Genomic DNA, 25,910 nt, shown 5'->3' with positions numbered 1-25,910 from the left:
GCGGTCAAAGAGAAAGTTCTCTCTCACCAAAACTCCCCTCATTTTTTGTTTCCACCCACTTATACCCTCTTTCTGTTTTGCCCTGGAATTTTCTTCAGCTATACTTTAAGTATATTTAATTTTTTTGTGATGATAAAAGAACTCCCCCCTACGATCAGAGCTTAAATTGGGCGGGAGCCCACCGGGTCTCGGCTCCGGTGCTTCTTAGTTTCTGTAATAAATCATAATTCTAGCCGGAATGCACCGGAGCCCTGAATAAGAAGGCTGAGATCTCTTTACATTTTATTTAATTTTAATTATTTTATTACTTTAACCTTTAATTATTTCAATAAATAATAATTAATTATCTAATAATTACCAATTAAATTGTAATTGATTAATCATATAGTAATTATTGATTAAATAACAATTTATAAACATTATTTAAATAGCTATCAATTAATTTGATAATAATTTTAATTATTAATGGTTTAATAGTCATTTGATTTATTTATTTACTCTTGTTCCTCTTTGGTGACCGTCTTCCACAGGGCTCCTGCACTTCTAATCTTAGAAATTAAGCCCTGCCTGTGAGGATAACTAACTGTAAGCATCGATAACAATACTCGATAAGATACGATGGCATGACGAGAAATTTACGCGTTCCTAAACAAACTTCCCCCAAATTTATTGCTCTTCTTAAAGTGAAAGGTTTCCGCATGTGAGTGAGGGGACTTTACTTGAGCGTCTCATGTTCTCATGAGTTCGTATTTCAAGGGAAATAGAATATTGCAAAATCTGCTTATTGTTAAACTAAAACGTTAGGAATTCTAAATTTTTTTCCCTTTAAATTGTGGTTCAGTTTTATAAAAAGAAGTACAGGAGCTCATCTTATTTAGGGCTCCAGTGCGCTCCGGCTAGAATTGTGATTTATCTTAAAAATTGAGAAGTACCGGAGCTGGGCTCCGGTGGGCTCCGGCGCAATTTAAGCACTGTTTTAAAAGCAAAAAAATGCACATTTTACAAACGTATAAGAGTAAAGAAACTGAGCTCACTGAGCCGGGTAACAGAGTGAATATATATATAAATATATTTATATACGTTTGGTGAGGCAGATCGCAACCAAAATACGAGGTGCACATCAACATGTTATAGCAGCCCTATATATACAAAATTTCAACGTTCTGAGGCTACTCGTTTTCGAGTTATGCGAGATACATACGTACGTGGAGACACCAAGAAAAATTCTCTTCAGAATTCATTTTAAAGCAGTTTTACAATTTTTTTGGAAGAAAAGAGTTTTTTATTCTGTCCTTACGTACAGATCTCAAGCAAAAAATCGTTAAATTGCATTCGATAGCGGTCAAAATGGATATTTTCGTTGAAATATGCTGCCTGAAACTTTTCGCGATTACAATAATTCCTTTTTACTTCGTAGAAGGAAGTAATAAAATGAGAAGCTAAAATATATAGATTTTCTTTTTGTGTGTAGTATTTTTTTTACTTGGATTTCTATGAAAGTAATGTCGCCCAGTGCACAATATTCTTGCGAACGCGAGACGACCGGGCTGCACCTTCTGAATCGCTCTATACATCACGATAATCTAACCTGAGAACACCTCCAGAGCTAGAACAATTTTCTCAGATCATTCTATAAAAAGAAGTCAAAACTTTTTTCCGTATTGTTGCTAAATATATCTCATCGTGTCCGTTGTTTCGGATATACGCATACCGTCTTTCAGGATTAGTTTCTTCCCCCACCCCTCCGGAGTCGAAAATTCACCAGTTTCCCTCAGGTCGGATTTCATGGTATTTAAGCTTGTCACAAAAACTCCAGTCAAAGCCTTCAAAGCTTAACAAGACTGCCAACATAGCTTCCGAAAAGGACTGTCCACTTCAACCCAGCTGTTTCGGTTGACGGAGTTTAGAACAAAATTAGTGTTGCAATCCTGATGCTCGATGACTTATATACAAACTCATCAACTTGAACTTCCCCAGGGAGATGGTTCTGACTATTAGATGGATAGGACGGTAAGATTAGGTGTGTTACATTGCACACTGCATGGTCTTCTTCATATCCGATCATCATATCGCTAGACGCTTTCCATTCGAGACTCGTAAAAGATGTTTATTCGATAACAGTGTAAAATATTAAAGAATTCAAAAGTCTCCCAACTGCTGCAGTTTCATTCTTTAGTGATTTAGGATTAGAATATACATGGACTGAAATGTTGTATCTACTTCATGTCATTTGATGTACGAAAATGCCTATAATGAAATTAACTGATTATACAGAAAAAATTAATGTACTAGGGAAACAAAAGTACAAATCTGTAGTTGCAACAACCACACTGTTTATATACATTGCTGGCCACCCAAATTGCAACACCAAGAAAGACAAGAGATATATCACAACAAAATTTATTTAGCAGATAACATGTTGACTAAGTATCAAATGATTCAATTTATAGACTTCTGTGAAGCATGGTTCTTTCCAGAATCAGTAGTCAGAGTAGCCGCCATTGTTGGAGATCACCGCTGCCACACGCCTCGGCATTGATTCAAAGAGACTTTGGATGTGTTCTTGGGGTACAGCAGACCAAGCAGCTTCCACACGTTGCCAAAGTTGATCTGGTGTGGCAGCTTGGGATGTAATCTGGGTCAATCGTTCAGAAACCATGGGGCACATGTTATCTATCGGCGAAAGATCCGGAGAGCGAGCCGGCCAGGGAAGCAATTCAATCTGGCGATTGACGCAATGCGTGCCCTTGGGCAATGCGTGCCACGTGTGGTCGTGCATTATCCTACAACATATTAATGGGACAATGCACGTGTGGTCGTGTCCCATTAATATGTTGAAATATGGCTGTGGGCAAGCCCGGAAGGTAAGGAAGGACAACTGGCTCCAACACCTCGGAGATGTAGCGCACGCTGTTTAAAGGCGCTGGCGTATTAGAGGAGTGCGTGAGTGATATCCAATACCGCCCCCCTACCATAATACCCTGTGCAGGACCAGTGTGGGGGTGCATAACGCAGCTGTTCAGCATCCTCTCTCCACGGTGTCTCCAGACTCGAATCCGACCATCGTGGTGTTGCAGACAGAAACGTGACTCGTCAGTCAAGACAATTTCATTCCATTCTGCCGTCCACATCCTTCTTTCATCGCACCATTGGTGGTGGATACGTCTGTGGTTCTGCGTCAAGGGTAGACGAAGCAATGGACGTCTTGCGGACAGGCCACTTTGCTGTAAACGACGTCGAATGATACGCGCAGACACTGGATGATGCGTTACAGACTGAATGTGCAGTGCTATGGTTCGTGATGTGACTGAGCGGTCCGTCACTGCCATGCGCGAAATGTTTTTGTCATCACGTGAAGTGGTGCACTGAGGTGGATGCGATCGAACACGTCGGTTCGTCGTACCCTCCTGCATCCAACGGTCACATATCCGCATTACAGTTGTTCGCTTTCGTCCAACACGACTACCGATTTCCCTGAAAGACAATCCACACTCTCGGTAGACCACTAGCCTCCCTCTGTCGAACTCGGATACTTGATCAAAGGATGATCGCTGTTTACTACAAGGCATAATTGATCGTGGTTTTTTTTTTTTTTTTTACTACAAGTAAAACATTTAAATAGCGCTTTGAAGTGGCGCCACAGGCGCGCGTGATGTGCGTCTTCGCTGAAATTCTTATCATTTGCATATCTCACCTCCGCTAATGCATGTTGTAAATTTCATGCTTTCTTCAGGGTGTTGCATTTATAGTGGCCAGCAGTGTATTTTATCAATAAAAATCATAGGATAAAAAGTGTTCCAGAATATGAAGAGTTAGTTTCAACGTATTATTCTTGCTACGCTGATCAGAATACTGGTACTTAAAGTATTCATGTGTTTTAATTTTTATCCTAAAGGGGCATTAGCCAGAAGCGCTATTAGTATGAAAATGTCATTTTGCGTCTAATCACTAAAAGCGTTGAATCACTTTTTATATTGTTGCCATTATCGTCCTGTATTTTATTTAAAGAAATTAAATAATGAAGAATCCCCATTAATATGTGTATTTTTCTCGGATTTGAAAAAAACGACGTACCTAGAGCCATCAAACTTTGAATAACGTATTCCTCCACTCGAATATGGCCACTTGGAAGCCCGAATTTTAAATTTCAAATTTGTTTTATTATCTGTTTCATATTTCGTAAAACTTTAAACGAATTTTTCATTAAAAACTCTACGATTTCAAAGCGATCAGTGGCACCACTGTATAGAATAAAACATTTTTATCACCAGGACGCGAGTCTCTCTATCGGAAATTCTAAAGATATGCTGATTCTAAACATTTTTAGCCCAAAGGGACGTTTACCCAAAAGTTCTCGAAACGTGTGTGTGTAAATAAAAATAAAATAATAATAATAAAAAAAAAAAAAAACCTTCCATTCCCCCAGTAATATAAAATCTAAAAGCTTTCAAAAATTGTTTTGTTTATATTTTTTAAATTGTTTTATATATTTAATTCCTCATTGAACTGAATTTTATTGCCGAGTTAAGCTTCTATTTACTCTTCATGTCGTGTCATATCAATATAATTAAATGCTGACGATTTCAGTTACAATATCCTCTTTAAGCTGTGTGAGAAATTGGATGATTATGTATTTACTATTCTGTTTTATCTCAAAATAACCTTGAAACTGGCGTCATGCCCGAAGATAATTTCCAAGTTAAGCTTGTTCTTAGCGCGCGCGGTAATAGTCGGGTGAGCTGTGGAAAATTCTATTCTTGCAGGATGTACTCAAGGATGATGCAGTTAATTAAAAACGCTGGTAAGTAGCAACTAAACTTTTGACTCGTATTTCCTAAACTTTTCGGAGAATGAAATCAATTATTGTGTCGAAAGAATACGTACTGGGAGTGTTTACTAAAATTCATAATTTTCGTTTGCAAGTCAAAGCATTATGAAGACTGCTACGTTGCAATTTAAACAAAAAACACCTTCTTTTTCTCTTCTCATTCTTTTTTTATATCGCTATCTTTTTTATTGCACTCAAACATTCCCTACATCTAGAAAATGAATATTAAATTCAGACCACTCTGCTGTAAACGGTGTCGAATGGTACGCGCAGACACTGGATGATACGTTACAGACTGAATGTGCAGTGCTATGGTTCGTGATGTGACTGAGCTATCCGTCACTGCCATGCGCACATTGTTCCTGTCATCACGTGAAGTGGTGCACTGAGGTGGATCGTCACCATCGAGATAGATAAGGCCTGCGCGCTGAGTTACTACGTCACTGCTAGGGGACTGGTCTTCGCGCAGTTTAGCTTCCTTGCTAAACACCCGTTTTTCTAAACCTATTCTATGAAATTGGTATCTCATACTATAAAATCAGTCTAAAACAAAATTACAAGCGGCAATATAATGTTTTACAAAGCTTATACGAATATGAAATATTTTCATTTTCTTTTGTTGGTATTTATTTTCAAAACAAAATTATTTGAGAATGGTGTGGTGCTTTTAAAAGCAAATCATTTCTTTGAAGAAAAATTGGTTTTAAAATTCAAGTAGCTAAAATTTTTACTTTGATTTTTCTGCACTGTCTTTGTGTTTCTCGTGGATTCTCATCACCGCATCAAATTTTTTTGTTTCACCCACTACTCTAACAAAATGTTTGCCAGTGGGAACACATGTTATCTCTCATTCTATAATTATTGCATATTTTTTATGTCTATCATATTAATGTAGCAGGATTATAAAACATCAAACGAATGCAAGAGACTACTTTTAATATTTAGACTAACATTTAAATGCCTTATATCAGTCAGAAAAGTTTTCTGAATGTAATAAATTACTAAATAGTCTAGTCTTAAAATTATTTCTTACTTACATATTGTATGTTAATCTGTATTACAGTTAATGTTTTCCTCTTAATGCTACATAATTATTCGACAGAATCTGTAGTTAAATTGAGATAATGTTTATTACATAGCTCTGAAGACTATCAATATTAAAATTCCAAATAAGACAGGAAAAAAGTTTTTCAAATAAAGTTATACACAATCTTTTTGAAAATATTTTAAAAATATACGAAATACTTAAAAAACTTCTAGAAACTGAAATTTCTTGCAAATATTTGCATCATACCTATTTAACTATAAGCGTTACCTCTGTTCTGAAAATATTTTTTCTATTAATATCCACATGAAAAGAAAATATAAATCCTAACATCATGTTCAAAACTTTTCTGTAAGCAATTTTCTTAACTTAACTTACATAGCTTTTGGTGGTGCCACGTACTCAAATTAAAGATTGTAATTTAAAAGATAATTAAAAAAATTGTTTTTAAAATTGCATTGCATTGAATACAATGAAAACAAGTATGTCTACATATGAATTCAATTACTACTGCTTCTTCAATAACTGTACATTTTTAAAATTTAATTTTGCAGTTTCGCAATTTAATTACCTTAATATGAATCTTACATACATTACTTTAGAAACTTTTCTATCATTCTCAGAAAGATTTATATTGCATAACAAATTTTAAACAAACTGATTGCATGATAATAACATATATAAAAGTGAACAGAATCTATATTAGCTAAACATATGCATTTAAGTTTCATCATGATAAAATGATATTTAACGATTTGCAAAAAACATCGATATTTAAATTTAAGAACACAGTACTCTGTCAAGAATCAAATTTACTCTGCATTTGATATTCTACATATTATGTAATGAAATAAGTGTTATGCTTTTAACCCCTTAGGACAGTTATTTCATATAAAATTAGTTTCCAATTAAAATAAATAATCATAAATTTTGCTGACAATTTTTATATTACTAGTGTTAGTAATTATTTCAAGAGATGATGCTTCAGATGTCAAAAGTAAACATAAATTCAATTCTTAAAACATAATGGATAAAAAATTACAACTTATAAAAGCCAACAAAAAGCTTGCTGAGGGTCTCTTAACCGTGACGTCACAAGCCAGTTTCGTTTCAGAGCGCAGGCCTTATCTATCTCGATGGTGATGGGTGGATGCGATCGAACACGTCGGTTCGTCGTACCCTCCTTGTATCCAACGGTCACATTCCGCATTACAGTTGTTCGGTTTCGTCCAACACGACTACCGATTTCCTTGAAAGACAATCCACACTCTCGGTAGACCACTATAGGTTTTTTTTTTTTTTTAAAAAAAACCACATCGGTGGCCATCAGTGTAATTGCCAGTTTTTAAAAAAAGTATAAGTAGAAAAATGCACTCGAACGCCACTATAGCGAACTTCTGGAAACCAGAATTTTGGTTTACTCTATCCGATCCAATAATAAAAAAAGAAAAGTCTCACAAAGTAGAGTTAAAAAAAAAAAAAAAAAGGAATGATAAATCACAAAAAAGATGATTAGCATTGTCACATCTCTGAAAAGAACTGAATTATAAGTAATTTAGAAAAAGCAAATTAAAAGTTACTTGCAGTTACTATTACGTTCAAATACTAAATTTCTTTTTCATTGTCTTTCAGTTTCACTATAAGTTAAGAATTTCACACCATAAATCAAATACAGTAAACCCTCGTTAACATGAATCCCAAGGAAAAAAATTAAGAGTTAATATTAAAAAAAACGTGTTAATTAAGAACTCAAATTTTATTTTAGAATAGTTTTTTTTTTCCTTACCCATTAACCATTTACAGTATGTAGATACGTACGTACTTCTTTATATTATGTATGTCACCACAGAAAGCACTTCAATATTACATTAATTACTGCACTGTAACTTGAAAAAACATACTCACAGATCCTTTTCTGGTGAGAAATCCCTACATATCGCACTGTTGCAGACAGTAAAGAAATTACCTTGTAATTTCACGATTCAGATGTTGCAGCAAAACGGAACGGCGGGGAATTGAGATTCGAGAGAGGTAACCCCGGATTCCGAAAATTCGTGGGAAGCCATTTCGACCACTCTCATCTTCGTACAACTTTAATCAACTGAGATATTAATTGAAAACTCCCAAAACATTAACTTTCGCACCCTGCAAGTTGTTTTTTTCGCTAAACTTGATTGCTGTTCGGCTCGCTGCGTCGAAGTGCGCACGAGGTGAAATTTTAAAATTGCCATTCGTCTTTTCTAAACAGAGATCGAGTAAAATTTTGTTATGGAATCACGCGGCTCGTTTATTTTTATTAAGATATATAGAACTGATTTCAAAGAATTTTGCTTTGACTGCAGCCCGCTGATCTGAGTAACTTGCCCGATAGCACAATTTTAAAGCATGATGTGCTTTGGAAAAAAGATTTTTTTTTATAATTATTAGTTAAAAAACAAAGCATTCTTACGTGATAAGAAAGAAAGGATGAAATGTCATATTTTGTTTAGTGTTTTCCTACCGAACACCTGCAGAATGAGAGAAAAACACCTGAAGTGGAGCGATTTTTGATGCCACCTCCAGAAAGTCAGAAGTGGGAAAAGCTGACAGGGACATCACGCTAATCGCAACCATTGAATCCAGTTCACTGGATTAGAGGGTATTTTAAACTAAGATTTATAATGCATATTCTTCACTATTTTATTATTTTAAACGTTTCTCGGGAGCCATAAAAGTGAATGTTATGCTGTTAGATTGAGAAAGATTGAACGACTAATTCTATAGAAATGAAGACTGATAGAAATGATAGCTGTTAAATGTTTATAAAAATTCTAAAAATATGTCGCAGTTAAATATATGAAAAAATCAAATAAAACTTCCAAAATATTATGAATAATATTTTAATATTTTCTCAGTTCAATAAATACAATATTTTAAAATATTACATTTCGTAGACAGAATATCAATAAAATTGGACTTGGATGCCCAGTTGTGTCTTAATGGATATTATTTTCCAGTTTTTATTCAATAGAGATAGGTCATTTCAAAATTAGAATATTATCATATGATTTTTACAAATGATGCATATGCTTCTATATCAGAAAAACTAACAAAGTAAAATCTTTTATCTAATTAGAATTGATCCGAAACTTTTATCAAACAATAATATTATATATTAATTGTCAATAATAGAATGAAATAGTAACTGACTACGTTTATCTCTTGAAACTTAAAAGAAACTTAGCACAGTAACAAAATTTTTGTACTTCCTTACAACCGACTCTTCACAGTTGATTGCCGCTCTCTTTCTTTTCGTTTAGAATAAGAATATAAGTTTGTAATTGTTGAACAGCGTACCACTCGTCCTTGCGCTTGTATTGCTTAACTCTGTTTTATTTTGTGAATTATACTTAAACAGAAATAATCTTTGCAAGTCTATAAATTACCCACTGTTCAAGAAAAAATGTCAGCAGTCTCCTCTCCTTCATCTATACCTGAGTACCACCCTAAATTGAGTTATTACATACACTCTGGGGGGGGGACAGTTCTACATCTCCCACTCTACTGGGTCGATTGACGAAATTCAACTTGCGTTCTTGATGTCTCGAAAACGCAACTTAGGAATATGTATTAGATTTATATATAGCTTTGTTTGAACTTAGGTATTTTGACACAAAATCGGACTTTTTCTGAAAATTCATACCCATTTTTTTTTCCATATTTCGATTCTGCGACTCACATTATGCCTAGATATTAAATTTTGTAAAATTTGGTGAGAAATTTAAAAAAATTCTCTTGGCGCCCTTTTTCCAGTTTGCGCCAAAAATACTTCACTTGGCGATATCCTTAATTTATAGTAACTTGTTTTCCTTTTCCTGTTCTTCATTATGCAGAAACGGACAAAAAAGATGCATCGTTCATTCTTTCAAATAATTTTAACAAAGTGCTTAAAGCACATTTTGCGTTATTATCGCTTCTAACAAATATGTCAGATTTCAGAATGCGCCAATATAGGATATAAATTCATTTATATCTTTGGAAATTTTGAATAAAATACTCTACTTTTTTGCTGATATGCCTAGAAATACTTTAAGGTGATGGTAAAAATTCTTTAGTTTATAAATTAAAAATAGTTTCGAAAAATTTATAAAATTACTAAAAATACAAATTCTCTAAATAAATCGGAAAATATCTGCGAATTTTATTTCGATTAAACCTAAATTTAGAACTGTGAAAATAGGAATCAAGTAAGTTTAACAAAAAAAAAAAAAAAAAAAAAAAAAAAAAAAAAAGAGAGAGAGAGAGAGAGAGAGAATAATTTAATAAATATATACCAAATTCAATTAACACTGAGCTAATTTTTAAAGAGTAACTCGTGTGAATTTTACAAAAATTGTCACTTTGGCATAATTTGAGCCGTTAGTCGAAATATGAAAAAAATCGGTATGTCATTTTAGAAAAGTCCGATTTTGGGTCAGAATATTTATATTAGGACAATACTATATATAAAACTTACATATTGTTGCGTGCGTACGGATTCGTTACTAAATGAATGCACAAGTCCGATGAAAAATGAACAAAAATTTATTATTATCACAACAAAAATGCTTAAATTTTCTCAAATTATCACGCAGTATTACAATATCTCACAGTAGGTTTCTTTTAACTACTCAAATGTCCAATAGAACGTAATTCAAAACAGCTAAAGAACGCTAATCCGCGAATTCGCTACAATCAACAACAGTAGTTTTCTAAACAACAACAAATTAAGCAACTACCACAAACTGAGATGTTTTCCTCCTTTTATAAGATTTTAAAATCATGCGCTAGAATTTTCCAATACTTTCTCGAAATCAAAAAGAGATATTTATTTATTTAACGCACGCGCTCTTGTATTTTTAATTTTTCCGGCTTAGCTTTCTTTTAATATTCGTCACGCGCTGCACTGCGCGAGAAATAAAACCATTTAATTTATAATTGAACTAATATTAGCTTTTTAAATACCAAATTCGTAACAATATTTAAATCGCGCTTTTAAGATCTGAAAAGCGCAAATTAAATTTTATCAATCGGCCCAGTAAAACGAGAGTTATAGAACTGACCCACTTTTTTTTTTGTGCAAAGTGTACATGTATGTGTGTATATGTGTGAAAGAGAAACTGTTGAACTCGAATATAATGAAGTCGATAAAGAGTCGAATCCAGTATAATGAACGGATAATGTGTAATATTCGATACGTTATAACGATATTTCGTTATAACCAGTCAAAATTTTAAAAATTTTAAATATACAGCTTATTCCTAAGCTAATATAAATAAACGTAAAATTTAAATTAACGGTAATCTTTAAGCTTAAATATTTAAAAAATTATTTTATGTGCATTTATTAATCACATAAAAATGTTTCGTTTATAATGTTCATTTTATGTTGGCTTGCTGTTCATTAATCGCATCAAAAATGTTTCAGTCATACCTTTAATCAAATAAATAAAGTCTTAAATCAGAAGTCAAACAACAAAAATCAGCGTTTATGATGATCATTTGCGGTTTTGCAGCTGAGGATGGTGGTTCGGTAAAACCATCGAAACTAGTCCTGTGAAAATTGTGAAAATATAACACTGATTTTTGTTGTTTGACTTCTGATTTAGTATTTATTCAGCGTGTTATTGTGTCTTAAATAAATTCTTACTTATAATATTCGGGATATACTTTCACAATTTTAGTTGGAAATGAAACTATTTTGATATTTATCGGTAAAAGATTTTCTACGCTATTTGAAGAAGCCAGTGAAATGTTTAATTATTTTTTTTTATTTATTTATTGCTTTTGAAATTTCAAACGATTTGGCAGTTAAAATAAGATTTCGCTGTAATAATTTCTTCCTCTTCGTCACTTAATTTTGCTTTATTTATTTATTTATTGTTGTTGTTTCACAACATCTTGCACAACATTACGTACTTAATTCCACTGAAGTAGTATTATTGATCTTGACACATTACCTTCCAAAGAATCATCATCACATATAATGTATAACTCCTCTTCTTTTTAAAATGACCAAATTTCATCCTTGTGTAAGTTTCGTTAGTTAAACTTCTCGTTATTTCGACTATTATCTGCTTTCAAGTTGTTTAGTTTGCATGCTTCCAATAATTTTAGTTATTTGCATGGGCATTTTTTTACCAAGCATGATCTATATCTAGTTCTATTCAACATTACTTCTTAAAAATCTTTTTTTTTTTTTTTTTTTTTTTTTTTGATTTCTTTCAAAGATTGGTATGAAAATGCAGCGGTCTCAAACTGGCGGGTAGCATGCGGCCCACCGAAGTAATTTTATTCGGCCCGCGAATACATTTCCTCCATTAATTAGCTTTATTGTGACAATAATTTGAAGAAAAAGATTTTAATGGTTTGCATTCCAATTTTACATTATTATCAGTACAAAAAACGAACGCAACTCTTTGGAAAATATAGAAATAGCGTTAAATAATTGACATTGGGATATAAATCTTATACAAAATTTGAAGATCCAGATTTTACATTATTTGTACTCGTGAAAAGATAAATCTTCTCAGATCTTTACAATAAAAATAATCGCTTTGTTGCGGAGTACATTTACATTTGAACTTTTTTTTAATAGTTGTAAATTAATAAATCTACGAAAAGAACCAGACTGTCGATGAGTATTTACAGTTTGGGATGAAGATACTTTTATAAACTTTATGAAAAACGAAATGCTATGAGGGATTGTAGGTGAAAGGTATAGTGATAAACAAATAAAATTTTAATTATTTATGTACAAATATTATTTGCTCCGTGTACGTCATAGAAAATCTAATAAATAAAAGAAAGTGATTCCATTGTTTATTCCCAAGTTTTGTCCCTTTTGAGAAGTTTTTGTATATTTCTTTTTAGTTTGAATTAGAAGTAAGCTATTTAGTAGTAACTTTAATATATTACAATTATTTGAATAAATTTCAATCTGAAAATGTTTTGCTATAATGAGTGAGTGAATGATATAGAGAAATTTTTTGCAGGTACCAACTTTAAGATTTCAGGCAGAAAACAAAAACTTGATTTGTTTTTCTTTATTTTTCTATGTATTCTCTATCAACTTGATTTTTGTTTCTTTATTTTTCTATATACAGTTTGAAAAATATGTACTAACAATTTTTAATTTAGTTAAAAAATTTTATTTTGTCAGAAAAAAGTGTTTTTCTTTCTTTGTTCTTTTTTTTATTGTGGCACGTCTGCTACTTTCAGATCATGCATTTGGCTCGCGTGAAATTTGAGTTTGAGACCCTGTGACAATGTAATAATTAAATTTGAAAAATAAACAGACTCAAAAGAAACAGACGGGCTTTTAAAGGCTTAATTCTACCAATAGTTAAATTTTGATCGTCTTCTAAAAAATAAAAATTTCTTTAAGATGATAAAACGTAAAGAGACTGTATATATAATATAAAAGGCAAAACACGAGGCATGCTCATACTGTACGTAATAATAAACTTGTACATAAACTTATACCATGTTATAAATATTAAGAGCATTTGTAACATGATCAGTGAAATTTGTAAGATCGAGTAGCTGATTTTGTTAATATCAGCCTTAGCTGTACCATTGCTCAAATTTTTATCAATGATTAATATAAAATTTTATCAATAATGAATGTAATTCATCTGCAGATTACTCTTGGAAATAGTACGATCTGGATAAATAAAGCAAAACTGAATTACGATTTAAACTGTCTGCAAACTTTACCCGAAAAATTTTCATTTTACACCTTAAAGCTGAGGGATTAAAAATTTTTATTATATACTTTTAAGTATTTTTCATATTATGCAATGTTTTACAGCATATTAATACGCAAAAGCTATATTCAACTTTCAAATACAATTAAATCTAGTTTTCATTTATTGATATAATTTTCGAAATATTTAGTGTTCAGCAACATGTCCTTTAACGAAATTCATGATACGCCCCTGCTCAGAAGTAACATGTGTTTTCACCATTTGCCAATGAGATACATTCTGATGACCTCAGAGATCACGTGACTTGTCAATAGCTAAAGTAAGCGAACAGTGTAGATTCTCGGAGGTCACGTGACTTATGTATAGCTAATGGAAACAAACAGGATCATTCTTCCTCTTCTTCTCTTGCAAAATTATCTCATTAAAGGGCAAAGAAGTATAAGGCAATGCCTTTTTTGAAAATAATTTGTTTCGAAAGAAGAATAATTTTTTTTAAATTTCAATTTTTAGTCTAGAATTGTTTTACAAACAGAAATAAACACAAGCAAAGAACAGATGTTTATTACTATTAGTTACTGTCCTTTGAAATGTAACACAGCAGTAACATCTGGTATGTGCACTGAGACCCTTCCCAGTAACAATTTTAATTTAATAATGTCATTGACAAGTGCGAAATTTTAATATTTGAACCAATTGATATAACGTTACAATTATAATAGACGCAATTATTACATTTAAAATAAATACGTAAATGTTCTCCAATATTTGCTTCTCTATTTATTATCACTAGCACACTTTTTAATTCAATATTTAATATCTAGTTAGTCTCTATACTTAAAACAAGTGCTGACTCATCAATGCACTAAAATAGAACTTTCAACAGAAATGTCAGTCAGTCCTTACGTCTTTTGCATGCTTCCTTCTAAATTAATGGTTTGTTAGAAAAGTATTTTTTGTATATGATCAATAAATTATCTCTTTCTCAGTGTTATTTAAAAACATCTTACATGCAGTTAATAGTTGCACATAGTGTATTCTGGAAAAAAATATCTTCCAAACATTTATATGCTTTTAAAAAAAGAAAAGTTTACATAAGATAATGTAACGTAGCATAAGATGTCCCATATAAAATGCAATTCACTGCTTCATGTTCCACAAAAGTAATACATCTACTTCTTGCTGGATCTGACTCATTATCGTGTCCTGAATTTGTAACTTTCCCTAGATCAGTCACAATTTCATTTAAAATACGCAAGTATTCAAAACAGCAGGATATAAGAGATTGGAAATCCCATTGTACATCTTCAATAAGTATTGCATTCGCAGAAGATAGGCGTCTGAGATATGCTATCGTTTACACAAATAAGTGGTTCAATCTTAGTTTCAGTTAAGCATTAAAGCACACAACTTTCAGACATTTTTAATGTATTTCATTGTACAGAAAACGTATGGAACTGTTGGTCACAGTATGATACATTGAACTGTTAAAACTTCACAAAACTACCGAAATCTTTTGAAGTCAAAGAAAAAGGGCTTGCAGCGACACACTTCGAAGAATAGCACAGTTAGAATTCAATATCAGAGAGCCGGAGAAGAGCATTCAAACATAAACCTTTTAATTGGCGGGAGGAACACCATTCATATGGATTATGTATGCATATTTCGATTTATGTATATTCATATGTTTCCTTTCATATATGCATAAATTAAAGGGGCGTTTCATATGGGACGCCGTGTATTTTACAATTGTGCTCTGCTTAGATCATTGAAGTGGCTCTGGGAAGAATAGGTGATTAAGCTTGAGGTAGCCATACTGTTTCATTCATGCTGTTATCTTCTAATTGTGGGACTTCACTCCCATCATTTACTGGTCCACCATCGGGATTGTTGTGGAATAGTTTTGCATTGTGTGTACACGATATTGAGCCAGAACAAATGATTCTTTTAATAGAATAGAAGGCTTTGTTTAGCAATTCTCTGACAAGCTCGGCTGCGCTCGAACCACAAGCCTTATGCACCTCTCCAAAAATACAATTTTCTGCCTCGTTTATTGCACTATAAAAAAAAATCAGTGAAGTTAAGAGAAGAATTAAATACTTGAAGACAAAAAAAAATAATAATAATAAAGAATATGTAAATCTTATATATAAAACACGTAAATATCCGAAATAATCTTAGTGTACTGAAATGATTTGGCTTAAAAAAGCGTTTGTCTTTTGGGTAGCTTGTTCAAACATTGCATTTTAGCTATTTGCCATCTAATTAAGATAAGCACGGTATTCTTTGGAAGTGTGCCAAAATACATAGCTATATCTAATTGGGATGTCAGACTGAATAAGTATGCAGGTATAGAAGGAATAGGAATAGTTTGCTTTTGAGTAGATTATGAGTCAGAGACGTCAGCGAAAGCAACCTTTGTAGTATAATAACTTTTGTTGATACCATTATTACTTTCCTAGCAGTTGAAACCTTTCAGGATACGCTCCTAAATTTTTATTAGTATTTCAGATCTTTATTAATGATGTAATTGTATAATATATTGCCATGTATGCTATTTTATTGCATCAAATATAATAACAATAATACTGTTTCATTTATTAAAAAATATATGAAATATCTAATGGACACCAACTGCTTTCCGTCTGTACGTAATTGTAATTCATTTCTGTACGGTTGAGAAAAAAATTTTATTAAAAATTTCGCAAGCATGGTCTTTTTAGGTTCTTTTAGAGGTAACTGGTGATATAGTTACTTTAGTTATACAGAACCAATTTCAGTACTTATCCTAAAAGTTTCAAATTTAATTGCAACTAATAACTGTAATAGCAGCATTGATTAGTTTGACCTCAAAATCTTTTATTACAAACATACTGCTCTTTCTTGATAAAGGAAGAATATTTTCTTTAAAAATTACTAAATATGCAAACTAGACCCCTAAAATAATAAGATATCAATGATCCGAAACTGGAGCTATGATGAGTCTGGATAATAGTAAATTTTCATATTTAAAAAAATGACCGAATCACTTATTAGTAACAGTACATTATTCCTTTTCAGCACAAAACGACTGTTAGTCTTTAAACACAATTTTGTGTTCATTCACTTTAAATGTCGTCTATTTTGTATTATTTCCCTTTTCATTCGAGCCTGTTGCCATTCGTCAAAATATAAGGTCTTTTGATTTTAATCTATCTGTTATTGATAAAAAAATTAGGTTATTTAAAAGCAATAAAGGCAGTTCTTAATAATATTACTATATTACTTTTTAATCTGGTTGATTTAAGTAAAAGTACATATAATTCATGATATATCTATTCAAAAACATTTAATAGTTTTATAGAATTAAGTTATGTGTTTTTCTCTTTTCAAATATACAGAAGACACACAATTTTTCCTAAATGCATATTCATCTAGTATCCATATAAAATGTTACGCTACTTCACTTTCTATCTATAATCTCTAGTGATAAACCATATTAAACTTAATATAAACCATATGAAAATAGCCCTTCTGGGTAACCATAAAAATCTGAATCATTTCAGGTTCTTTTAAAATTTTATTTTAGATTTATAATTAATTTTATTTTCAAGAACTTAATTTCTACATTCAATTGCATTCTTCAGTAAAATGAACAGAAAAATTAGGCATAATAAAATGCTTAAAATGCACTGATAAAAGTAACCATAACTTCTGAATGTCTTTTATTGCAATCGAAAGTTAAAATACTTACTGTTTACTTGAAGAAAAAAGGAAAAAAAACTCTGAAAATATTTAAATTTTAATGTCGCACCTGAGATTTGTAAAGGTATTTTATACTCTTGCAGGTTACCAATCTCTTTTTCGGACTCAACCCTGCTGATGCGAGGTTTTTTTTTTTTTTTTTTTTTTTTTTTTAACTTTCTTTCTTCCTTCTTTTTTAAAAATTTTAGTATTAAACTAGCTGAAGTACCTATAGTCTTCAGGTTTCGTTACCTTAGTCCCAGAACGAAGAGGCGTCATTATTTAGGGGAAGCCGAGTAGTTCTTTTTTCGAAATCTCAGATAGACAGCGATATTTCCTCTTACTTTGGTTCAAAAAGAATTGTGCAAAATTTCACCAAGCTCAATGCAGTACTTTGTTTTTTTTATTAAGAACCGATGCTTGTTTTGTCATGGGTGATATATTTTTTGAAAAATTATCCTTCACTTTAGCAGATTCTTTTCAACGTTTTCGAAATATTCTCGAAAAACTGAAAACGAGCGCACTTGCATTCTACTTTTAAGGTTCTTTACTGTCCTGGAAAGTTCTACACAATTCTAAAGAGTAAACGAACATGGAGCCATCTAACAGTTTTAGTAAGAACTGAGAGAGGGAAAGCAACAACGGCGACGTGAACCTAAGACAAGTAACGTATTCGCAGTATGGGTGTGGTGAGAGTAACGTTTTAATATATGCTTCTAATAATGCATTGAGACTGAATTCTGTGGGGTAGTTTTTCAAACTCTTATGTAGATAGTGACCTTCTTCTTGATCACAGTGATCCAGTGGCAACACTTTTTTTAAAATGGCTGAGTTTGTTCATTAAATTTTAAAGACAAATTTTATGTTAGGAGAAATGAAGAGAAAAAAATGTATGTGCCGTGGACGCAATCAACTGATCAATGTTAACGTTTACAGTGTTAAGTATTTTCAAACTTTTTAGCCCAAAGGTGCGTTAACCCAGAACTGAACTCTCTGGGAATTGAACTCCGGACCTTCCGACTTCTGGCCGGACGTGCTTTCCAGTTACACCATGAAAGCAGTCGGTAAGGAAGAAGAGAAACCTTACAGTCTGTCTAGATAACTTCTGATGAGTTTGAATAATCGAAGTTTTAATGCATTTTCGAAATGGTTATATTTAACACAGTTAAAAATCAAGCCGAACTATTCAATATAGAGTTTTTAAGAGAGTAGACTACATTCTACAATATACTACTTATAAACTACATTCTACACATACATTTGAAAGTAAGAACTTACCAACAAATAGCTTCTCTAAGAGGCCGTTTGCTATGATACGATGTGGAAAGTGAATCTTCAGACAATAATCTTGAACAAGCCTTGAATGATTGGTTCTCTTTACGTAAACATTTAGCTGATTTCGTGTAACCTAGAAAGAAAAAGAATAATCACAGTATACGTAGATTTTTTCAAATATACTGTTGGTGTTACAGGCATTTAGATATTTTGGAGGGGGTTAAAATAAAAAAAAAATTCTATTTGTGATAGAAAAGTCTAGATTGATAGACGTAAATACCTCAAAAATTATGCTGTGGTTCGTATTGAATATATGCTCACGATGAACTCATGGATCTGTTCGAAATCCTCTCAGATCAAGAAGATAATAAGTTATAACAACAGCAAATGGTTAAAAAAAATCTGATATGACATTTCTTCTACGGCCTATTAACTTATATAGGGTCAGTTTGAATGCCTAGCAGACATCAGACCACATTATTAAGTTATATATATTTTTATACACTTCATTTAAACTTATTTCCTCGAATTTCATTGGATATATTTCTAATTCAATCAATTCAGTTCTCATTTCGCGGCAAGGCAAAAATACATAAAAACTCAGGCTTCATTGAAAATTATAAAATACAGAGAAACATAAAACACCAAATACAGTTAAAATATTTAAAAAAGCAATTTTTACAGTCAAAATTAGTGTTTCTTAGCAGAAACAAGCAATTCGGCCAGCAGGCAAAAAGACAAAATTTTCAATGCACAAAATTGAAAGTTAACTTTTAGTCACACTGGGCAGAAAGCATTATTTAACTTTGATGCATCAGCGTTACTTAACTTTTGATGATGACTTATCAACCTCAGGAGCGCTATGATGAAGCAAACGCTAAGCGTCCGATATTGAGAAAGAGAGCAATGATAAAGCAAGATGTGATTCCGATTTAAATTTGCGAAAATATAACAAATCCTTTTCACACATGCTCTTTCTGGCAGAGAGATTTGAAAAGGATTATTAGGGAAATATGATATAGACGTTAAAATAAGTAACTACTAAAATTGTTATGATGAGATCTGAAGAGTAACGTATTGAAATAAATTAAACATTGATAATAGACTTTTTAAGTAGTTATTTTGTAAAATTATTAAAATTCCTTTAGTGTCATAGCATTTATCATAGCATTTTTGTTTATTCATTTTACTGGCATCTGTGACCAAGGTATGTGTGCAATAGATATATTTCATTGCTTCTGCTTGATTTAACGCATTTCATTATGAGCTTCGAACGACTGCTTCATGCTGATTGCCTCCTCTCGTAAGTTAAGAAGTTGCTGGTTTTAAAATCAATCGCTTTGTTATAAAATTGTGCGAACGCCTTTTGCAAATTTGTGCGAAATACTTTATTCATAGCTTTGAAAATTTTTAGTATTTTTCAGTTTAAATAAAAATGTTTAAGATATAAATTTTAGCTTGCGTTATCTGCATATTAATCTCTACTGGGAAGCAAGTAAGCAAACTGCTGTACATATAGGTACTTGGAATTTAGTCATTCAGATTACAAAAGGCATCATTAGTAACTCCAACCAAAATGATGATGTCACATCGCTAGAAGTACATTTGTTTTCTGCCTTTTCCACAAAGGTGAATTTTACAAGATATCCAGAAAAGTGTCAAGAATATTTCTTTTAAATGCATTGGATAAAATTACGAAAATATGATAATCTTACCTAATTATTTTGTTTTATTTTTAGTCACTTTTCGTTTTAATAAAATAAAATAAAAAAAGGAAGAGTGTTTTTAAATTTTTTTATATATCAAATTAACTAATAAAAGCATGTATTTTATTTTTACAGAACTCTTACATCGCTGCGTTGAAAAATTTTGCAAAATTCGTAATATTGTCGGTTTTATTTTAAGAAATTTTTTACTTGAAGTATACCTATATAAGGGAAATGTTTAAGGAAATAAAGCTTGTAGACATTTTTACGATTGTACACATTCTGCGTATTTTGGCAAGGCTGTTGTTTTTCAATGCCGTTACTTCATCAGACTCGTATCGTCATCTATAATTATTATTGTGCACCAGTTGCTCCTGATTTACTCAGTTTTAGAGTTGTCGGCGATGTTCACCAGCACAGAGCGCCTGTGAAGTTCGCTGCTGTTAGCTAATGTGCTGCATGGAGGGGTGCAGATCTCGGGACATCGAGGTACAAATAGAAGTGGGCGGCACACTCAAAGTTCACCGTTAGTTGTAAAAGTATAGTCTCGCCGCTTTAACTGCGCAGTTCCGAAACAGATTTTGAGGGAGAACATCTACCGTCCTCTCAGGGCAGACTACCAGCTCAAAAAAGGCTAAGTGACAGTTTCTGGCCGCAATAGTTTCAGAATATTAAGACGAACAAGACAACACAGGAAAATCAAAACTGTGATAGACAGCTATGCAATAATGTACATGACAGAGAACAGTAACAGTTGAAATAATGCCAGTAGTGGTAACTAATACCTCAAACGCCAGTTTTACGGCACAGTATCTGCAATAGCACGCTCTAAAGTAGCCACCTAGAGACAGTCTCGCTTTCGAAATCTAAGTACAACGCTGGGTACTGTTGCAAGGCAAACAGTAAAAATAATCCTCGTAAAGAATGTATGCTGTGAAGATATATTTCTTCAAGGGCCTTGCAACCGTGCCCATGTAATATATTTTACCTATTTCAAATTGGAAGGCAGGTAATCTGTGTACATATACTTCAAAAGGCCCTGTAACCGTACCCGTGTAACATAGTGTATATAATGTATATAGATCAAATAAATGCATCTGCTGAGTTGGCATTAAATTCCATATGAATAAATGAATATTTATCTGGGTCGGAAGCCAACTCAACGGTTTACCCCGGTGGATGGTCCACAGGTCTTCTACACGCCTCTCCATGTCAACAGTCTCTCAAGAGGACTTCCGGCTCGCTTTGGCGCGCAGACACTATACATTTTCAAACATCTGTGCCTTTTCTGAGATTCGAACCCGGTTCCATCGGCCCATCGGCGCAGAGTTCCACATGCTTACGCCTAAATGGATTATGTCACAACAGCTGTCTAGACACGAGCGATTTGGAGCGATGTCTTTTCTGCGTGGCGAGAGTGGCGTTACAATATTAACATTTCAATAATTATTATCATTTTGCGAACTAATTAGTAACTGTTATAGAACTTACGAAAAAGTTTGAAATAATATGCTTTGATAATTGTTTTTTAAAATGTTTTAGTTGAATGAATACTTACGTTTACCCAGACTGGAACCAGGACGACACAGTTCTGATATCATTTGTTTAATTCCTCCTAGAATTACCGAAGTGACAAACTTTTCCATGGGAGCATTAACACATTTTTCCAGGCAAGCAACAGCTTCTGCTGACCGACTAAAAAGGATTTTCGTTTACAATTAAAAAACACATGAAAACAGTTCCATGAATAAGTTTCACTTAAATACTTACTTGTCAACCACAATCAAATGATTTAATTGCTTATAAAGAAAACCTAAAAACGGTGATTCTTTGTTATAACGCAATGGATAGGGGTAAAATTAAGCTTGTGTTATAAAAAAAATTTAAAAAATCGAATATTCGCACCATATTAAGAAAACCTACATTTCTAACTTTAAACAAGAATTTTAAAAGCCATTTTTATACACTTCGTCAGTTCTGCAAATTATGAAAATTTAAAAAAATAAATAAAAATTAAAATAAATTGTGCAAAATACAATATATTACAAAAATAAAAAAATAGGTTTTACTCATAATTGTGTGAAACATTTAAAAATTTCACAATAAATAAACCATGTAACAAATTTTACTGCAATATTTATTTTTGATGCAAAGGTAAACTTATTTTGTTGCTTTTTTTCTCCCCCCTTTTTCCCTTTCTTCCTTTTTCACTTCACAAACGCTCACTGTATCCAGCTTTATTGGCAGGTAAACACATCGGCATCAATAGGGTAATTAATTTGAACAAACTGAAAAGTAATGTCACAGTTGAATAAAAACAGCGACAGATTTATTTTATATCACAGAGATAATTTTCGGCAACTTTTACAAAACTATCTCAGCCAAACATTTTTCACAGGTAGGAAGACCATTTGCGTCTGATAGTATATGAATTAGAATTTTACACTAAGGTGAACTGGACGCAAAGTGGGCTGGACACAAGTGGGCTGACGCATTAATATGATGGCCACATTAGTCTTCGGATTTAATTCCATGATAATTTTTACGAGGGAATTTCTCTCCTCTCTAACCTAGGATTTTCTACATCGATGTTGTGAACTGTGATAAATTGTGATAGATTGGCACCTCAGATATCGAAGAGATGTCTCAAATATGGACCTTTTCAACATTTGAGAAATATGTAAACAAACTTTATGAATTTTCAAGTATTTCATGTAATTATGCATAGCCCTGTAAATGCATTAATATATATAAGAAATGAAAACCTCATCATACGCACATGTACATGATTTTACATGAATTGCTAATTACGTGTTGTCTTGTCTGTAACGCATTCGCAACTTCCAGGAAACCTCCCCGAGTCACAACTGTCTTTATAAGCATAGCAGTACCGTAGATGTTTCTAAAAAGGGGTACATACAATGTAAGTAAAACAATGCAGTATTACAACAATACAGACAAAAATATTTTAAAGATCTACAGAAATTTACAGTAATATGGCGCTGACAGTTAAACTATGTCCAAATTTGCTCAAATTTGGTGAGACCACACCCATGCTGAGATGGAGGGGAATGGTTTTGCCACAGATGAACGATTCATAAATGACGATCCTGTTCCTGATGAAGTGGACTTTTCACGACTATGTTCTGCATTTTTAATATTAAGATGACGGAATGTAAAACGGAATTCATGCAAATTGGGATGGAACTATATTCGGAGGAATACGTCGAGACTGAAAAACAAGAGAGAAACTCGATTCTCGAGGAAAATGCCGCAGCAGCAGTTACCGACTTGCCAATATAATTCAATCACTTTCAAAGCAAAAACTGCACAATTTGACAACATGTAAGAATAAAAAAAGAGCTCACGGAGCCGGTTACAGAGTGAATGAATTAAAATTTTATAGTTTTGATTCAGCAATTATAGAAAAGCATATTAATTGTTGTTTAAAAATAAGTAAAATGTAACAAGATTTTCTTTTCTTTAAATGATTTTGGTAATAATACATGTATATGTTATTGTTATGTTGATTGTATATGTTAAACGTGTTTCATACAATTACTTCGCCATTCCCGAAATTTCATTCCTGTTCTTTCGTAGAGACATTAGGATTTTTTGGAAGCAAGAGAGATGAAAAATTAGCAAACACCTTCGCCGGGAATCGAACCACGGACCTCTGAAATACCCGCCCAGCGTGCAGAACCACTACACCACGAAGGCACGCTACGAAAGCGGGAGAGATACCTTATACCTTGATTATGTAATTTTTTTCTTTAGATCTTCTGAAAAGTTCTTCATTCGGAGCTTCTGATAATAAATTTGTAGGGTTTATATTTATTTTAACTAACATTTATTTTAAGTTTAAACTATCTTTCCTGTCAAGCCTTACTTTCCCCTGGAACTGCCAATGCCAGAATATGTAAATTTTAGTAGAACGCGCAAGAATTCAAATTATCAGCGGAAGAAGTATGATTTAAATAGGAAGGAAACAAGTTCGGTGTGTGATATTCTTACTTAGCGAGCGCGGAGGTAGTTAGCGAGAATTGAAAAACCCCGCGTTGCGGCCTATGTGCTTGGCGGGAAGTAGTGGAAATCGTTCCAGTGAGCTTCAAGTCTGCTGAATTAGCTGCGGTATTGTAAAACACGGTGAGTTAGTTATTTTAGAGAGCCTCGTAGTTAGAAGCTTGTCTTTACTTTCTTTTCAGGTTTTTATTTTTATTTGACTGTCAAGTTGGCACAGTCTGTAAGCGTCAAGAGGACGCAATTGTAATTTATTACGTTGAATAAAAAGGGACTTAAACCCTTCACAAGGCTCTATCTTTTATACAAGCTTTCACAGTCACCTCTTGGTTGCGTGCAAGTTGGAGGCGCGCAACGTTATATTGGCGCCCGAACACTTATCGAACTGAAATGGCCGAAAATTGGATGGAAGCCGCTGGACAACACCAAGAAATGACAACGCAGTTAAAAGGATTTGGATACCTGGTCCAGACTTTGAGAGCATCAATCAAGCCAAACGTCCATTTCGACGGAAAAAATTCGGTGGCGGTATATTTAGAAGGTCTAGAAAACCACTTTCAGCTCTATCCTGTGCCTGAAAGACCAAAAGTTGCCATCGCCACATCAGCACTAAGAGGACAGGCCGCGCTATGGTGGAAAATATAGGCAAATTTCTTCTAGGTGAATTTGGAAGCCCGACGTATACATTTGAAAATTTCAAAAAATCGTTAGTAAAGGCCTTCCCCATAGTCAAAGATCGCGCACGGCTGGAAGCCGAACTATATAATTTCTATCAACGGGATACAGCACAATTGACGGACTTTATTTTACGAAAAATCAAGCTAACGGATATGCTGTATGGAAAAAAACCCGATGCGGAGATAATTGAAATAATATTACCAAGATTGTTACCCGCTGTCCAAGACTACTTTGAAATTAGAAACCCAAGCACATTGCAGGAACTTTTCGAATTGGCGGTGAAGTTTCAAAATCGCAGAATAGCGGAAAAAGCGAGAGGGGAAACATATTCTCAACATACCCGAAGGAAGGAGGAAACCAGAAATGGAAATCGCTCATATGGAGGAAAGAACTATCAAGCTAACGCATCGAAACTCGAAGGTCAAGGCCCAAAAAGAAAATTTGAAAATAAACATCCGCGTACCCAGAAGACACAGATTGAAAGGAAAGCTTTAAACGACTAGAGGGGCCTGTGAAAGGGAGGGTCCAGACCCCGGAAGTTTTAAAAAAACCCTCAAATAGACATTTAAACACGGTCATCGTAAAAAACTCACAGCTACCAATTATACAAGTCCTGGTTGGCGAGGTACCAGTAGAAGCCCTCATAGATACAGGAGCAGAAGGAAATTTTATGAGTGAAAATTTCTTCAAAAAGAATTTTTATAGGATACGACTATTTAAAACCAGAAACACGGCAATTATAGCAGCGCAAGGAAAAACATCTCACTGCATCGGGAAATTATCATTAAACTTACAGGTAAAAGAGGAAAATCTCAAAGTATTAATTTTTGTGGTGAAAGACCTCCAACACTCTCTTATTTTAGGTATGGACTTTCTAAGGGCCGCGAGGGCCAAATTAAATTTTCAAGATAG

At 33.1% G+C, this 25,910-nt stretch overlaps 1 protein-coding gene across 1 annotated transcript in view; it reads right to left on the bottom strand.

The window, feature by feature from the left end:
• Positions 1–13,639: 13,639 nt before the first annotated feature.
• Positions 13,640–25,910, bottom strand: part of LOC118200163 (uncharacterized) — a 28,605-nt gene continuing 16,334 nt past the window's right edge. The window contains exons 3-5 of the mRNA XM_085818761.1: positions 21,859–21,995; positions 18,598–18,727; positions 13,640–15,654 (exon numbers count right to left, since the gene is read on the bottom strand). Of these exons, the coding sequence (XP_085674887.1) occupies positions 15,393–15,654; positions 18,598–18,727; positions 21,859–21,995 (529 nt within the window). The 3' untranslated portion in view covers positions 13,640–15,392. The remainder of the gene's footprint in view (positions 15,655–18,597; positions 18,728–21,858; positions 21,996–25,910) is intronic.

This window comes from Stegodyphus dumicola, chromosome 6 (assembly GCF_044657685.1).
Source record: "Stegodyphus dumicola isolate Sdum_Otavi_A_Nest chromosome 6, ASM4465768v1".
In the NCBI taxonomy this organism is placed as follows: domain Eukaryota; kingdom Metazoa; phylum Arthropoda; class Arachnida; order Araneae; family Eresidae; genus Stegodyphus; species Stegodyphus dumicola.
The sequence above is the reverse complement of the archived record's forward strand: the minus strand, read 5'-3'. Positions and strand labels throughout refer to the sequence as shown.